The 17,901-nt window shown below is 45.2% G+C and overlaps 1 protein-coding gene across 1 annotated transcript; it reads left to right on the top strand.

Moving 5' to 3' along the window:
* The first annotated feature begins 345 nt into the window (after positions 1-345).
* On the top strand, positions 346-12,522 carry LOC104553541 (L-threonine 3-dehydrogenase, mitochondrial). Its single transcript, XM_061989809.1, has 9 exons — positions 346-437; positions 4,010-4,211; positions 4,817-4,859; positions 6,198-6,268; positions 7,366-7,515; positions 7,605-7,777; positions 8,607-8,697; positions 9,066-9,335; positions 9,581-12,522. Exons 2-9 carry the CDS (start codon positions 4,028-4,030, stop codon positions 9,718-9,720), a joined length of 1,122 nt encoding a protein of 373 aa, XP_061845793.1. The 5' UTR covers positions 346-437; positions 4,010-4,027; the 3' UTR covers positions 9,721-12,522.
* Positions 12,523-17,901: the final 5,379 nt, after the last annotated feature.

Below are 17,901 nucleotides of genomic sequence, written 5' to 3'. Positions count from 1 at the left end.
TTTCTACTCCCTTTTCCTTCTCCTTACAAACCTCAGACATTTCCTGCTGTCCAAGAGAGATTATTGCTTCACATTTGAAGGTGGGTTTGCTTACTTCTAGTCCTCTGCACTGCAACCAATTTGTTTAAAACATGCCCTTCAGAGATGACCCCAAGTTGCATGGTTCTGGTAGTTAAAGGAGATAGTTGGATAGCTTCAGAGTCCTCTGCCTATCACAGAGCTACAGATGTTTCAAAACCAAGCAAATACGAACAAAACGATATCCTTGGCTGCTGCTGCTCTCACATGCACCCTGGGGTTTTTTTGTTCCCTTTGTTTTTTTAAGGTGTGGAACAACTCCTACTTTCTGTCAGGTTTTGATTGGCTTTCGAAAGAGGCAGTGTCCTATAAATTGCCATCTCCATTCTGCTTCTGCTCAGTCACCAGCTGAGGGATAGGTGAGTACAGCATGCCTTGCTTAATCCTTGAAAGCAGCATTGGTGGTTAATTTCAGTTAGTGGAGTGGGGAGAATAACTTCCATATCTCCAAGTTGGGAAACTTTTGTGCTTTTACTTGATCTAGAAAACAAAAGAGTTTCAAACATCAGTTTGGATTGATACAGTGACTGAGAAACTAGTTAGAGGGTAATATGGGCAGGATGAGGCTTTAAAAAAAATATGTATCCTTTTTATTTCACTGCAGTTTCTAACAGTACAGAATTATTCCTCTTTGGGATAGTGAGAAAGAGAAACCTCTCACAAAACTGAAGGTTCTTCTCACCAGTTAAATGAATACTTCTTGGTTTCAGAGCTGTTAGTTATTTAAAATGGATCAATTTCTTTAAACTGCAGCCATCTAGCTGTAGTTACTTCAAATGGGAAACTCTCATCTAGCAGAACAATCTTTTCTGTCCAATTTACTTCTGCAAGTAAATCATTATGTTTTATCTCATGGTTGTTTTGGGAAAGTGTTTTTAAGGCACACTATTAATGTCTTTACATATTTGTGCGTTAGTTGGCAACTTTAGAATTTAATAGCTAGTTGTACCTTTTTATTTTTTGTTCACCCATTTGAAATAGAAACAAAAGCATGTCATAGGTGGGATTTGTGCATAGAGCTGAGCTGCTCAGTGAGCCTGAGGGTTTTCAGAGTGTGGTACAAAATGTCTTTACTGTTCTTTTGAGTCATCCTGGACTTGCAAGTAAATTTTCAGCTTAAGCCTCTGTGGTTTCACTCCAGGCATGTTTGGAGAAACCAGTCCAGTGGGTGGGAAACCAATTGATCCTAATGTGGCATATTTAGTAACAACTAGTTTGCATTTTCTTTGTAGAGCTCAAAATGCATTTTCAGGTACTTCAAGGGGAAATTTTCTGCAACAGAGACCAGTGAGTCTCTCTCAGTGCTTTAGGAGTTGTTACTGTCTCATTCTGAAACAAGAAGAGACTATCCTGGCTCTTTAAAGGACTAACTGCCCTTTAACACTCTTAAATTGGTTTCCTTGGGAGAAGTATGTCTTGTGAGGTTGAATTTTCTGGGCGTGTCTGCTTGTTGCCTTCTTCCCCTGCACACCTAACTGTTTTTACACCTATTGGCTAACTTCAAGGGAGCTTGATAGGGTCCGAGTCTCGAAATTGGCGAGAACATATCTGTTTTTTTGAAGGTGGGGTTGCAGGGGGAGAAATCTCATTAGTGCCTTGATTGGAGGAGACCTTGGGAACTCATATTGTCCAACCCTCTGCTCAAGCAGGGCTACCTGTGACACAGATCCGTGTCAGATGAGTGGTTGTTGAATATCTTAAAGGATGAAGACTCTGCAGTTTTCCTGGACAGCCTGTGCCAGTGCTTGGGCCACCCTCACAGTGAAAAAGTGTTTCCTGATGTTCAGATTAACCTCCTGTGTTTCGATGTGTACACATGACCTCTGATCCTGGCACTGGGCACCACTGGAAAGAGCCTGGCTCTGTCCTCCTTGCACTCTCCCTACACATTGATAATATCCCCCCAGAGCCTTCTCTCCTCCAGACTGAATAATACCATCACTGTCCTCAGGAAATGGGGCTTCTTCACTTTCAGTGCTCAGGGAATAGCTTGTTTGCTCTAGTTTTGTAGGGTGTATTGGACCCGCTTTGCCAGGGAGGTTGGATCAGATGATCTCTAAAGGTGCCTTCCAACCCCTACCATTCTATGATAAGGCTGTAGGGTTGGTGTATAACAAGGAATTGCAAAACCTGGAGAAGATAGGGGAGGGATTGCTTCTATAGCATAGAATCATAGAATGGTAGGGGTTGGAAGGGACCTTTAGAGACCATCTAGTCCACTCTCCCTGCAGAAGCAGGTTCACCTAGATCAGGTCATATAGGAACATGTCCAGGAGGGTCTTGAAGACCTCCAAGGAAGGAGACTCCACAACCTCCCTGGGCAGCCTGTGCCAGGGCTCCATCACCTGAACAGTGAAATAGTTTTTTCTTATGTTTAAGTGGAACTTTTTGTGTTCCAGCTTTGTCCCATTACCCCTTGTCCCGTTACTATCTACTATAGAAAAGAGGGATGTCCCAACCTCCTGACACCCACCTTAGCATGGTGACAGTAGAGAGGCAGCTTTAATAGGTCAAATCTTTAATCAGGGAGATGGATCCTCCTAATGAGTTTGTGGCTGTGAAGTGCAGCAGAGGCTTGGCTAATTCATCAGGATACTAATTGACCTGTTTCTCAAGGCAGTAGACAAGTGAGCAAGCAAGTCTAAGTTGGCAGTGAGGGAAAGATGCATCTCAGAATAAGTCTCTTTGATCAGTTTAAATATAAAAAAGTACTTTTTAATAATGCACTTTTTGGGGGGGGGCTGTCTTATAAAGCATATGAGAGGCAGTTTAGCAATGTCTTCCATGTTTAAATAGTAGGACTCCCTAAAGTACCAGAAAATTTTCAGCCTTGTGTGTTGCCATAAGTGAAAGGAACAGCCACGTTAATTACTTAGTTGCTTTTCTGTGTGTGCTAAAATTGATAGTGCTGAAATTCACCTGTAGCACTTAGCTGCTCTGATTTCTTCTTGTGGCCTTCCTTTTCCCCAGCTCCCCTCTATAATACATGCTACAAGAACACATAGGATTGACAGGTTAATCTCAAGAAAGTAGTTTTGAAATGTAGTTTAATCTGGGAATCTGTTTATTCTAGAACTCAAGGAAAAAGACTTGCAAGTTGTTTGAAGGGGATAAGGAAGAATTTAGTTGATTGTGCCTTAGGAATTGTATTTTGAACGAAGTAAACTGGAACCTCAGAAAAGACTGTTTGTGGATGCATGTGTGACTTATTCAGGATACACTCCTCTCCATTTCCTTCCCCAGTATGAAGAATTTGGTGAGAAACATAGCCAAGCTTGCATGTAGGTCAGGGTAACTTAGAGGTGTTTCTACAGTTTGTTATTCTGAGGAAATCATTGGCTTTTCTTACCAGAAATAATTAGGACACTTTCATGAATCCTGAGTAAAGGATTGCTGCTCCTTTGCTTCCTGGGTACTGTCCATCACGTGCATTAAGTTTGAGCAAAGCAATGCTCTTTAAAAGAGATTTACTGCTGCCTGTGTTGGCTTAGCTGAATCTTGCTGATGCAATACTGAGAAGTTTTGCTTCTTCAGGGCAGTCTACAAAACTTTCACTCAGAAGTACCTACAGTGAAACTGTGTATTCGCAGTGGCTGAGCTTGTTAAGTGCTGTATTTGTTGCCTTTTGTGCTTGAAATCGTGGTTTCTAATGACTAGGCTTAAACTTGAGATATATTCTCACTGTTCATTATACTGGGCTCTCTGCTGGGGCTGTGGACATTTTCTTCAGCTCACTCTGGCAAGTGCATTACTTCTACTCACACTGCTTCACAGTCTGCTTCTAGTAGAGATGTCTCTCAGTAGGCACATCAGCAAGGACTTGGATAGCATCTCCCTTCCCTGAAACCCTTCAGAGCTTTCTAAAGGCAGCATTTAAAACCTTGAATCTGGTTGAGGTGTTTGTGACTCACCTTTGCTCTTGTTCTTACAGCGTAGCTGAAGGAGGAAGATGCCAGTTGTCAGGAACGTGAGCAAAGCTGTCAGCCAGCTGCTCCAGAGCTCTGGCTGTGGCTGTGGGGTTTCTCTCGTGCCCGTCCGATGCATTGGGGTCTCGCCTCGCCAAGTGGCCTCTGATGCCAGTTTTCACTCCATTTCTTTTGCTGAGTCCGATCATCCTCGGGTGCTCATTACAGGTCAGCATTCCTGCCACAACTGTATTCCTGCTCCAGCTTCTCAATTGCATCCCTCACTCCTGTCCTCCCTCCCTAGCGTGCAGATACTGGAACCAAAACTACTCCAAAAGTTCTGGAATTGCAATCATCTTTCCCGTATGGTGATAATGTTGGAGTCCCACGTGAACTTTCGTACCGTTTTTATTCTAGAAACCTACTAAAACCAGTTCATTGTGTTTTCCTTGAGAAAAAATATAGAATTGTTGAATTATTTTGGTTGGAAAAGACCTTTAAGATGCTTGAGTCCAACCCCTCCCCTCACCCCACCCATCGCTAACCCATGTCCCTCAGCACCTCAGCTACACGGCTTTGCAATGGCTCCAGGGATGGGGACTCCACCAGCTCCCTGGGCAGCCTGGGACAGGGGCTGACAACCCTCTCCAGGAACAAGTTCTTCCTAATGTATATAATAATATAATATAATTATATATAAAATATAACATAAAAGCTTTTGGACTTGCTGAGAAAAATAGTTCTACTTTCTGATGTGATACATTCAATAATGGAAGTCTGTATTTTAATATCACCCTTTTTCTGATTGTTGTCTCTTATGCATTGCCTTTTAGGTGGTCTTGGCCAACTTGGAGTGGGACTTGCTAAGCTTCTGAGGTATGTTATGATTCTCTGACTTGCTATTAGGGAGGAATTCAGGAACTGAGGGTTTAGCCATCACTCCTGCAAGCAGTACTTTTCTGGAAAATTGTTTATAAAAGAGTCCTAGTAATGATGGCGTTCTTTTTTGCCTCTTACTTTTGTAAATAACTTGAAATTTTCACCATCTCTTTATTTTTCACTCCTTTGCTTGCTTTAGGTTTGCTGGTGTGCTTTCTGTGTGTACGTTGCTCACAGTTCCCAAAATAACACAATTTTGTCTGGAAGAAGAGCCACTGAGTTCAGTTTGCTTCCAGTTAAATGGGAGTATTCAGAATCTGAATGCTCAGAAGGTGGTCAGCTTTTCTTTTTATCACTTTTTTCGGTCTGGCCAAATAAGGCTGGATTTGAGTGCTTAATAGAGAGACAGAGGCTGTGATTTTACACAGCTACTACAGGAGAGAAGAAAGTACAGACATCCACTTGAAAAAAATGCTAACTGCCCAAATGTTGGGCTTTGCAACTGCTGGCTTAAGTAACCTCAGGAACAAGGTGCCTTATTTAGTAAAGTACAAGCAAAAATAAAGATTGGGATACAAGGTCGAGGTTTTTTTATGATGTGGGGAAAGATGAACTGAGGCAGCAAATGGAGTAAATCAACCATGTATTTCTTCTGGCTCTTTCTGTTTCTCTGCCTCATTTTTTTATTCTTCCACGTGTTATCTTTTCAAGAAGTACAAAATGCTTGGAGCATTCTCCCTGGTCCCTGTTGCCCACATCCACCTCTGAGCAGAGCTCTGTTTGTGGCAGAGTATTTACACTGACCAAACACCGTGGTACCAGTTGAATGTTTTCTACCATTCCTGTGATATGCTTAAAAACCATGCAAGTAATGAAAGGCTGGAATGTTTTCCATTGCCATCAGACTTGCACTTGCTCTTAAATAAAGCACAAGGCAGTGATTGCTCAGTTGGATTTACTTTTCTTACTAGAACAGTAGCTGCAGTTACAGCAGCTTTTTGTTGTCTGCAGGGGAGTAGATTATCTCTGGGTAGAGTTTTCAGAAAGAAGAGGGTAGAAAAATCATTCTTCTCAAGTATTTTCCATTTCTAAAAGATTTTTCTATCCTTATGCAATCTTCCACTGCTGCTAGAAGTAGTTTACTAATTTTCTAAGGTGCTGTGCTGGCATTTAAAGGATCGATGAGGAGGTTTTTTTTAAATGCAATAGCTGATTTAACTGCAGAGACTATTGTTCATCTGATACTGCTCCTGTGAAACAAAATAGCAGCGTAGAAACTTATGAATTATCTGAAAGACTGTGGTCTCACTGTGCCACGTGGGTGTTTCTGCACAGGAAACGCTTTGGGAAGAACAATGTGATCTTGTCTGACATTAGAAAGCCGGCGGACAGTGTCTTTTATAGCGGTAAGTGACTGCAGAAGCATCTTGAAAGAAAATCTTGACTTTATCTGTCATGTTGATAAACTAATTACCAAAGTCTAAGTGGATTAAACTGAACAAGTTGCTGTTTGAAATTCGTATATAATGCCTTCCTGCTTTGAAATGCTGCCAAGATGTTGGTGTCTTCTACTATTCTCTTTTTCTAAATATTTTTCTTTGTACTTTGTCACTGTTGCTTTGCCACTTTGTTCACCAGAATAACTAGTGGAGTCAAGCTAAGCTTGCCTATTACCCTCCTGATATAAAAAGGGATCATTTATTCTTTTGGAGGGGAGAGGTTAGAAATGAAATTTGTGCTTTATTTCTCCATGTTCAGGCAATTTTTACGATAATGTGGATGTTGAGTGGAAGTTTTGAATTGTCTTATTTTTCTTTATGAACTTGTGTAAGTTTTTCTTCGTTGTTACTGTTTAATGATGTATTTAGGTATTTGAATAGTGTACACTACATGTTCTTTGTTTTCATGCTGTTGACTGGATAAAGCAGGAGTTCCTGCACCAGTCTGTTGATTTGGATCTTAGAAAGAAGGGGCGACGCTTTTTTCTGTTGTGTCCAGTGATAGGACAAGAGGTAATGGACATAAGCTGGAGTGCAAAAAGTTCACTTAAACACAAACTTGTTTGGTGCTGAGACGAGGGACCCCTGGCCCAGGCTGCCCAGGAAGGGTGTGGAGTCTCCTCCTTGGGAGGTTTCCAAACCTTCCTGGACACATTCCTCTGGCCCCCAATTAAGGGGAACCTGCTTTAGCAGGGGGTTGGGCTGGATGAGCTCTGCAGGACCCTGCCAACCCCCATCATTCTGTGATTGAGGTAAATGTAGCAGCTTCCTTTCATTTCTGCTGCTTATATACAGAGAATCATTGAAGTTGGAAAAGACCTTTAAGGTCATTGAGTCCAACTGTTAACCTGCACATTTACTTTTTAAAATTAAATGTACTAATTTATCACCCACTGCCACTAGTTGTGCAGTCAAATCCTCTGCAGGGGCATGGTCAGAAAGCAGCGGTTTGAGTGTCATGTTGAACTTCTCACCCTGTTTCCCCCTGGTTCCGTTTCTTCCAGGCCCTTTTATCTTCGCGGATATCTTGGACTACAAGAATCTGCGTGAGATTGTGGTGAATAACCGGATCACTTGGCTCTTCCACTACAGCGCTTTGCTCAGCGCTGTCGGGGAAGCAAACGTGCCTCTGGCCAGAGCTGTAAATATTACTGGTATGTGGCAAGGGTTTCAAGTTCATGACCCCTGCAGAGGCTTGAGAAAGTGCCATGTGTGTTCTGATAAATCCCGTCATTTGCTCCAGGTTTACACAACGTTCTGGATATTGCAGCTGAGCATAATTTGAGACTCTTTGTTCCAAGCACTATTGGGGCCTTTGGACCTACCTCTCCTCGAGATCCAACTCCTGATATCTGTATTCAGAGACCAAGGACAATCTACGGAGTCTCCAAGGTTCATGCAGAGCTCATGGGAGAAGTGAGGATTTTAAATTTTGTTTATTGCATGAAAGTTCTGGGAGAACTTCACTGCTTTTGTAAGATTCCTGACTGCAGGAGGAATCTTTCTCCCTCTTTGTTTCCTTCAGGCTTTAGTACTTAATAGTAGTCTGAGGCAGCTCTGAAGGACAAATAACTTCTGAGATTTGTCGGAAAAAGTATGAAGAATTGGAAGCTGGCAAACATCTAATTTTCAGCATCATTTCTTTCCCTGGTTCTTTGATTTTGGCCTCACTGCCTCATCTGCCAAGACAAGTGGCATTGCGTAAATGACAGTGTACAAAGCCTTGCGAAACCAGCCTGAGCAATGGTGACTTTTGGTCACTCCTCCCAAAAAAACCCCTCTGACGTCAAAGCGATGGGAGTCTGTACAAGTACAGCTCTCTTCCAGCTTCGTAGTTGTGTATGAATGTAACTTTGTTAAAGCTGAAGTTTTTCCATACAGTTTCCTCCCACTTGAGGTTTGTGGGGTACAGTGTCGGGTCTGAAGGCTGTATTGACTGAAAGGTCTCACAGACCTGGAAGTTTTCAGTCCCTGCACACTAGCTCTAGACACTACGTCAGAAGCCAGTCAAGGGTCCGTATCTACTGACAGGGATATAAACTAGAAAAGGGCGAGTGGGGAGATATGTGCTACCTGGCAGGGAATGGAGGCCGCTCAGTAGTTCCTTTTCTTTCTGTCCCTGTCGTGGGCTGGCCACACCATCAAGGTTGCCTCCCGTGGTGGATTTTTTTGCTGTGAAGTCAGTGAGTTGTGTGGCCTTCTCCTCGTGAGTGCAGCTGTGTTTCTGTCCTCTCTCCCTCCACAGTACTACCACTACCGGTACGGCCTGGACTTCCGCTGCCTGCGGTACCCAGGAATCATATCTGCTGACTCTCCTCCTGGGGGGGGAACAACTGGTGAGTCACTTGCCTGTGCTTCTCAGTGTTGCAGGCAGGAACAGCAAAAACAGGAGCCAGTACAGTCATTTTTCATGTGGTTGCATAAATTTAATCTGTGGCAGTATAGAGCATCAGCGTAGAGATGCTGTTTCAATGGTGTTCCAGCACTCTTGTCCACTCCATCCTCTTTTCAACCTCTACTGTCTTGCCACAGTGTGCAAATGCTAGAATAGCATTGGGACAGTTTGGAATACAACATAAATCACACACAGTTCTGCTGCCAGCGTTTAGACATGAGACTTTGGGGGTGGTCTGAGGATTATTGTCATGAAGTGAAAAACAGATTGAGGCAAGTGAGTAGACCCATCCGTTGCTCTTTTCTGCAGATTATGCTGTCCAGATTTTCCATGATGCCATAAAGACTGGCAAATTTCAGTGCTATCTAAAGCCAGACACTCGTCTCCCTATGATGTACATTGATGATTGTTTGAAAGCGACTCTGGAGGTCATGGAGGCCCCTGCAGAGGCACTGAGCATGAGGACATACAACATCAGTGCCATGAGTTTCACTCCTGAAGAGCTGGCACAAGAGGTGCAGAAGCATGTTCCTGAGCTCCAGGTGACCTACAACGTGGATAAAGTCAGACAGGAAATAGGTAAGTATCAGCTTCTTTGGCAGTAAGTGAGAGGAAAAAACAACCCATTAGATTGCTGCATGTTAATTGCAAACCAAAGTTTCTTGTCTTTTTAGGCATTTGCAAATTGCTCCTGTACAAGCTTTAGGACTTGAAATTCAGCTTTAGCAGTTCAAATGGCCAGTGGTGATACCTCTTGAAGTTTAAAGACTTTTTTTTTTTCCTTCAACCTCATGCTCCTTGTTTCTTCTCTTTCTTCGCTGCAGCTGACAACTGGCCAATGACCTTTGATGACAGGAATGCCCGGAGGGATTGGGGTTGGAAACATGATTATGATCTCCCCGAGTTGGTGACTACAATGTTCAGCTTCCTTGGGTCTGACTCCAGGATTGCTCAAGCTAACTGAAATACTTTGTAAGATGTTTCCAGATTTCCACAGAGAGGACCAGCAAGAAATGGCTAGATTAGTTTATCATTTTCTTGAGTCTTAGAGCACGTCAATTATTAATTTTCATCAGTAGCACTAGAGTTGGGCAGAAACATGCTGTAGCTGGAGTATATGCTATTAGATAAACATCATCTGGTACTGTCTCCAAGCACAGCACCCAGGACAGAATTCTTGAACTTTCACACTTCAGCAGCTGGAAAAAACCCCAAAAATACAACAAAAAAAAGCACTTACTCCTGGCTGCTGCCTCTCCCATCATTCCTGCTGCCTACCTCTTCTTTGGCAAACAACATGGGACAGTACTGACAAACACAGTGTTTCAGGCATCTCCCACCAGGTGACACAGAGTTTTCATTTTCCTGGTGGAGGATGTTGGGTCGTGTTAAGATATGATCCTCTCTACTCTTTGCCTTACAAAAGAGGGATCAGAAGAGCTACTTCACATTTCCAAATTGCAGAGGCTGTTGCAATTCTAGTTTGGAGTCAAACTTTGGTCCATAGTTCCTATATATATATGTATATATAGTGCTGTATAAACATACACTTTTTCTAATACATAGGGCATACAAAGCAGCATTACTCTTGTAATCCTTATTAATGTGAAGAGTAACAGGATTTGAATTTTCATTCTGCTCTAAAAACCCAGGGTTCACATGCTAAGCTTTGTCCCGTTCTTTCAAAGTGCTGCTGCCTTCACTTTAACCTCAGAGGCAGAGCTGAAACCCAAAGAGCTGTTATGTGGCTGTGAGTCTGGGGTGTATTTCAAGAAGGTGATGCCCAGGTATGGGTTAATTGTTAATTGGCACTGCTTTTGGTTGTCTTGGTTGTTTGCCAGTACTACCATGATGACATACCACCCGGAGAAAGTTGTAAAGGGGAGGCTGATGATGAAGCCTTGCGGTAGAGTCGTATCACCCTTGGGAATCTGTTCACTACATTTTCCACCTGCACTGTAAGTGTATTTGTAGATGCTGTTTGTGTGGAACTGTCAAATGCTTTCTGTTTTTATTTTTCTTTAGAGAGGGACCCAGAAGCTGACATTATCACCTAGCTACAGTTAAGGGCTGCTCTGCTCATTGAGTTTCGTGCATGGGAGATTCTGGGATTAACAAGGCAGTGTTAGTAGATGCATACGAGGAAGATAGGTCTGTTCAAAAGCTACTTAAGAGGCTTTGAGAAATGACAAACTGGAGAGACAGCCATTTTAGGTAAAATAGCAGTTTCTATGGCTGTGACTCTGAGCCATCAGCTACTTTAGCTACAGCGTGTCTTAAGAAACAGCATCTGGGAACTCTGGATTTATTTATTTTTTTCCAAGAAAAAAATGATCTTTCATCTTCAAAATGACTGGCCATTCCCTACATGAATCTTGATATCTTTTGGTTTGTTTTTTTTTTTCGTCCTACACATTCCAACAACCTGTGTGGGCAAACACATTCAAGGGGCTTTTTTATTACTGTGTTTTCTGTGCTGACACTGTGGTCGTTGCCAGTCTCTTACACTCGCTGTAACCCTGTGGTGTTTCCTCAGTAAGTGGGCAACTGACAGGTCCAGATTTCTGTCTCCCTGTCGAGGATCCTGCAGGGAATATCTTTACTCATGAAAGTAACCTCCAAAGGAAGATTCTGCGGTGAAACCCAGGGATTTTCAGTGTTTGTTAAACATGTATCTCTTGGTTTGGTGTCTCACCGTTTCATCTGTTGGCATTGCACAAGTTTCCCTGGTGTTGAGGCTCAAAAACCTCTGAGGTTGTGGCCTGTTGAAATATTACTTTTTAAAAATATTGTTTACATTTTTGGAAAGACAAATCTTTAAGCTTTGGCCACTGTTGTAACTATCACATTGCTCAAGTGTTAATATTTGGCCCAATGGGTCAGCAACGTTGGCCCTCCATTCTTAACCGAGAAGACTGCCTCAGGTTTTGTCCTCTGCCCTGCCCAAATGGGATCATCTCCTAGTGCACTGTTCCACTGAGCCACCAGATGAGGGACTTTAATGTGAACTGAAATGTCTTGTCCATTTGAGTCTCTCCTAATTCAGACCCTGGGGACTCCTCGTTGCCTCCATTCCCTGAGACGGAATCTCTGCACCCCATTTCATTCCTTCACTCAATGTCAGGGGGTCTGCTCCCCTTATCCTTGCTCATAGCTTCAGTTAACACTAAGGGGAATAAGGAACAAGAATGTTCTTCTGCAACACTGTCCTTGGTTGTCACATTACACAGAAGCTTTGGGTATGGTGTTGCTGTGAAGGCCAAATTCAAATCTATGGCACTTAGAATTTCCTTTTTTTTCCCTGCCAAAAGTCACTGGCTTCATTTAGAAGCAGCTTTTTCAGAAACTTCTGTTTTGCAAAATCTGAAGTAAACAGTATTGCAACTGAGAGTTGTGTGGAGGTAACAAGGAGGTGATAACCAGGGCATGGGGTTAGAGATGTCTACAGAGTCTGAGTCCTGTCTGAAATTCTTGTTTCCAACCTGTGACCAGTGTGTGCATATACCTATATTTTTTTTTCCAACCTCTCATTTTCATCTTTAGCTCCTGTTGTAACTTAAGTTATGGTATTTTCCGTATTAAACCCAGTCTGAACTTTTGTAACCAGCCTGAAGTTTAACTTCTGGGCGGAGACTTCTCTCCTGCCATTTGAGCATTGTAGCTGTTACATTACCTCTTCAGGAGAAAAAAAACCAACCAAAACTTTGTTAATAATATTTTTTTCAAATACTAAAAGTTGTGGATGTTGCCTACTTTAATAAAAGCCTATGCAGGTGTATCCTTGTTGGGTCTTCCTTGTTCAAAGCAGGGGTACAGGGTGCTGGTTTGTGCTGAAGCCTTTTGTTCAGCTGCCAAAGCAAAGTGATGAATGATTTGGGGTGGCCAGAAAGACACAGCCCCTTGAGTCTGTGCAGTGACTCTCAAATGTTTCAATGTTTTAACTGTCTGCTGCTCATTCCAGTTGTTCTTGTTGTGGTTTAGCCCTGGCTGGGAGCCAGATGCCCACCAAGTCCCTCTATCAAGCCTCCTCCTCACCTGGACAGGGCAGAGAGAAATACAACAAAGGGCTCACAAGTGGAGAGGGAGATCTCTCAGCAGTTACTACAATGGGCAAAACAGACTCAACTTGGGGAGAAATGATTTGATTTATTTAATGAAAATCCAAGAGAGCAGGAACGTGAGAAGCAAAAGCTGAATCTGAAAACACTTGCCCCCACTTCTCCTGTCTTCCCAGGTCTCTCCCTGTCTGCCAGCAGCTCAGGAGGACAGCAAATGTGAGTTCTAGTCAGTCCATCATAGATGGTCTCTGCCATGGCTTCCTCTCAGGGAAAGGCCTCCTCACACTTCCCGCTGCTACGGTGTGGGGTCGCTCCCGTGGGACACAGTCCTCCATGGGCTTGTCCAAAGTGGGTCCTTCCCACAAACTGCAGTTCTTCACAAACTGCCCCAACGTGGGTCTCATCCACAGGGAAACAGTCCCTCAGGAACAAACTGCTCCAGTGTGGGTCCCCCACAGGGTCACAAGTCCTGACAGCAAACCTGCTCCAGCCTGAGTTCCTCTCTCCACAGGATCCCAGGACCTTCCAGGAACTTGCTCCAATGTGGGCTTCCCACGGGGTCTCAGCTTCCCTCCGGCACCCACCCACTCTGATGTGTAGTCCTCCCCAGGCTCAGGTGCATCTCTACTCTGCCACGGCCTCCATGGCTGCAGGGGCACAGCCGCCTCACCATGGCCTGCACCACAGCTCACAGGGGAATCCTAGTACCTGGGCACCTCCTCCTCTTCCACTGACTGCAGAGGTGTTGCTCTCACATTCTCACTCCCTCCTGCTGCTGCAGTTTTGCCTCTGTGCAGCAACTCCTTCCCCTTCTCCAACCTGTCAATCTCAGAGGTGTTACCTCCATCACTGGTGGGCTCGACCTTGGTCAGCAGCAGGTCCATCTCAGAGCTGATTGTCACTGGCCCTGTCACATAAAGAAGAAGCTTCTGGCAGCTCTTGTCTAAATAATCCACCTCGGGAGCCCTCACTACCAAAACCTGCCCATACGACCCCACTACGGGTCCGTGTAGCAGACAGTTGCTCTCAGGCACGTACAGCGTAGTTACCCTGCAATTTTCAGGTGCTTGGGCTGTGCTTGTAGATGGCAGCAGTTCAAAAAGTGTTGGGTTTTCAACAGTTCTCTGAGTTGATGCTGCTTTCCACATCGCTCTCTTAGAGAAATTGACTGTTCTTGGCTTGGATGCGCATACACTTTCCTCGGTGAAAAACTGATTAGATAGTCGGGTCCAACAAGTTGGGGTCAATGGAGTTAAATCCAGTTGCCAGCTGGTCATGAGTGGTGTTCATCAGGGCTCAGTACTGAGGCCACTCCTGTTTAGCATCTTTATTAATGATCTAGATGAGTACCCTTAGTAAGTTTGCAGATGACACCAAGCTGAGTAGAAGTGTCAATTTTTTGGGGGGTAGGGAAGCTTTACAGAGAGTTCTAGATAGGCTGGATGGCTGAACCAAGGCCAATTCCAGGAGTTTCAATAAGGCCAAGTGCCTGGTCCTGCACTTGCGCCACAACAACCCCCAGCAGCTTGGGGAGGAGTGGCTGGAAAGCTGCCAGGCAGAGAGGGACCTGGGAGTGCTGGTTGACAGACATCTGGACATGAGCCAGCAGTGTGCCCAGATGGCCAAGAAGGCCAATGGCATCCTGGCCTGTATCAGGAGCGGTGTTGTCAGCAGGAGCAGGGAGGTGATCATTCCCATGTACTGGGTTTTGGTGAGACTGCACCTCGAATTCTGTGTCCAGTTTTGGGCCCCTCTCTACAAGGAGGTGCTGCAGAGGATACAGAGATGGGCTACCAAGCTAGTAAAGGGTTTGGAGCATGACTCATATGAGGAAGGGCTGAGGGATCTGGAACTGTTTAGCCTGGAGGAAAGAAGGCTCAGAGGAGACCTCATCACTCTCTACAACCACCTGAAAGGAAGTCGTAGTGAGGTGAGAATCAGTCTGTTCTCCCTAGTAACAAGCAATAGAAGAAGAGGAAACGGCCTCAAGTTGCACCAGGGGATGTTCAGGCTGGATATGAGAAAGAATTTCTTTACTGAAAGGGTTGTCAGGGGTTGGAACAGGTTGCCCAGGGAGGTGGTGGAGTCACCATCTCTTGGAAGTGTTTAAGAGTCAGGTGGATGTTGCACTGAGGGAAATGGTCTAGTGGTTGGTAGGGCTGGGACAAAGGCTGGTCTCTTCCAGCTGAAATGATTCTATGATTCTAGAATTCTCCTGCCTCTAGCTGAGATGCCACTTGGTCTGTCTGCAGCCATGTTTCTGTCGGTCCTTACATCTGTGCAAGCTGGAAATGACACAAAAAGAGCAATAGTGGTCTAAGGGAAGGAGCTTTAAAGAACATATACTGAGAATTTAAGATTGGAGGGTCCTCATCTCTGCTGCCAGCTGTTGCACAGTTACATTGGTCACTGTGGGAGGCTGTGCAGACATGAGTGAGACAAGTGTGCTCCTAATGACTTCCTGTGGGCCCACCCTGCCTCCTTAACCCATGAATAAACTCTCCCTTCAGGTTAAACAATGCCTTTCCCTCCTCCTGCACCTGAACTTTCTGATGATCAGAACTTCTTGTGGAGGAAGCATTCCACTCAACTGTGCTTTAATGACTAGTGCAACCGGGATGTTTCTTACAGAGCAGGAGAAGCTGTTCCAGCACCATGCTCTTTGCAGCGACTTCCCTTTGATAATCAGTTTGACTTGTGTTCACACGTCTCACTGATGGTGCTTCATCCAAAGCTGCTGTAGCCGGCGAGAGGATCGCCATTATTCTTTAAGTTCCTTATCAGGCTATACCAAAACAACTATTCCATTTTTCCTGTTTTCTCTCCACCCCATTCTTCAGAGATTTAAGAATATCTGACTCTGTAATCATGTTTACACAGAAAAACCACCAGCCTTGTAACTTTTTGCTTTTAATTCTCAGATTCTCCTTGCTGGTTTACCTCAGAGTCACTGTCTTCCTTCACAGAATCCCAGACTGGTCGAAGCTGGAAGTGACTTCCAGAGCTCATCATGCCCAACCCCTTGCTAAGCCAGGTTCCTCTCAATCAGAGGGCACAGGAACGTGTCCAGGTGGGTTTGGAAACCTCCCGAGAAGGAGCCTCCACACCCTCCCTGGGCAGCCTGGGCCAGGGCTCCCTCACCTCAACACCAAACAGATTTCTCCTTGTGTTTAAGTGGAACTTTTTACGTTCCAGCTTATGTCCATTACCCCTGTCCAGGCACTGGCCACCATGGAAAAAAGACTGATCCCATCCTCCTGACATCCACCCTTTAGGTATATATCAGCACTGATAAGCTCACCCCTCAGTCTTCTCTTTCTGGTGTGACGGAAGTCACCCCTCAAGCCTGGGATAGAAATAAGAATCCTGCCTGGATCTGGGTCCTGTTGCAATGACTCATTTGAAAGATGTTAAACTTCATTCAATTCAGTTCATGCAGACGCGGCTGCTGTCTGCTCTTGGCTGCTTAGGACATCAGAGATGTGCGAAAAAGGAGGCACATTCTTCCCCCAGTGGAACAGTGCATCGGCTGCAGGTGATCAGCCTCCGTGCTTTTAAAGAAACCCTTCTTTTAGGCTCAGTGCTTTTGGAAAACCCTTCCTTCTGCTCCTCAGGATGGCTCTAACATACCATTGGTGGGGAGCTCTGTGTGCCTTCAAGGAGGAGCAGTCCAGCCTAGGGGGATGGAGAGAGGAGAGCACCAGGGTTATCCAGAGGGCAGCAGCCTGGCTCGGGGGCTGGATCCCCTACTTGGCAGCCCCCCTCATGACACCCCAAGTTTCAGGCAGAGTCAAGGGCATTCCTGACCCCCCAGAGGCAGATTGTTCCTATTTTAGGTGAACATTAGCTGACTATGAAACCTCTGCCCTTCTCCTGGGAGCTTCGGCCAGAATGGGTGCTCTTCTGGCTATTTTCAGCTTCATAGCATAACTGTATGTGATGCTAAATTTGCGTTGGGCCTGAGAGCCTGTGGCATGCGGGGGCTGGGGCGTGTGTGAGGGGCTGGGCTCACTCCTACCCTATTGCTGTCCTTCCTGTCTGCTTCATTTATATCCTATGGGAAGAGCTGAGATGATGCCAGGGCTAGCTTTTGGAATAAAACCATGGGTTTCAAGAGATCGTAACTCCCAACAGCAGCTGAGTTGACACACATGGTTGGTTTTTGCCAGCAAAGACGGGATTCAAGAGACGCTTATGATTCATCAGCGCCGATGTGGAGCTAAAATCTAGAGCGGGCATTGCTCAGCCTGACAAGGAATTTGCTTCCTGCACCCGATAGTGCAGTTGAGAGCAATTTTGGATGTTTTCCTTGAGCCTGGCAGAGACTATCTGTGCATTTTTGAGAACTCAAGCCAACAGTTTGGTAAAGCTGAGATACAGAATCACAGAATAATAGGGGCTAGAAAGGCCCTTGCAGAGCTCACCCAGCCCAACCCCCTGCTAAAGCAGGCTCCGCTAGATCAGGGGGCACAGGAACGTGTCCAGGTGGATTTGGAAACCTCCAAAGAAGGAGATTCCATGCCTTCCCTGGGCAGCCTGGACCAGGACTCCCTCACCTCAACACCAAACAAGTTTCTCCTCCTGTGCCACTGGCACTTGCTGGGTTCTAGCTTGTGCCTGTTACTCCTTTGTCCTGGCACTGGCCACCACAGAAAACAGACTGGTCCCATCCTTTTGACACCTGCCCTTTACATATTTATCAGCATTGACAAGGTTCCCCCCTCAGCCCTCTCTTCTCCAGGCTGAACAGCCCCAGATCCTGCAGCCTTTCCTCCTCACAGACATGTTCCGGTGCCCTCAGCATCTTGGTAGCCCTTCGCTGGCCTCTCTCCAGCAGTTCCCCATGTCTCTTGAGCTGAGGAGCCCAGAACTGGACACAGGACTCCAGATGAGGCTTCACTAGGGCAGAGGAGATGGGAAGGAGAACCTTCTTCCACCTGCTGTCCATCCCCACAGGATGCCACTGGCCGGCCATGAAGGCACATTGCTGCTTGTGGTTAGTTTATTATCAACCAGCACTCCCAGGTCCTTCTCTGCAGAGCTGCTCTCCAGCACGTCACCCCCAGCCTGTCCTGGTGCAGGGGGTT

The sequence above is a fragment of the Colius striatus genome, chromosome 2 (genome assembly GCF_028858725.1).
Source record: "Colius striatus isolate bColStr4 chromosome 2, bColStr4.1.hap1, whole genome shotgun sequence".
Classification (NCBI taxonomy): Eukaryota; Metazoa; Chordata; class Aves; order Coliiformes; family Coliidae; genus Colius; species Colius striatus.
This window is presented reverse-complemented; position numbering and strand designations above follow the sequence as displayed.

Excerpts from the sequence above, each read along its gene's own strand:
- LOC104553541 (XM_061989809.1), top strand. The coding sequence starts at position 4,028 with ATGCCAGTTGTCAGGAACGTGAGCAAAGCTGTCAGCCAGCTGCTCCAG. Across the intron at positions 7,516-7,604 it reads CAGAGCTGTAAATATTACTG|GTTTACACAACGTTCTGGAT; the intron begins GTATGTGGCAAG and ends CATTTGCTCCAG. Across the intron at positions 7,778-8,606 it reads ATGCAGAGCTCATGGGAGAA|TACTACCACTACCGGTACGG; the intron begins GTGAGGATTTTA and ends CTCCCTCCACAG.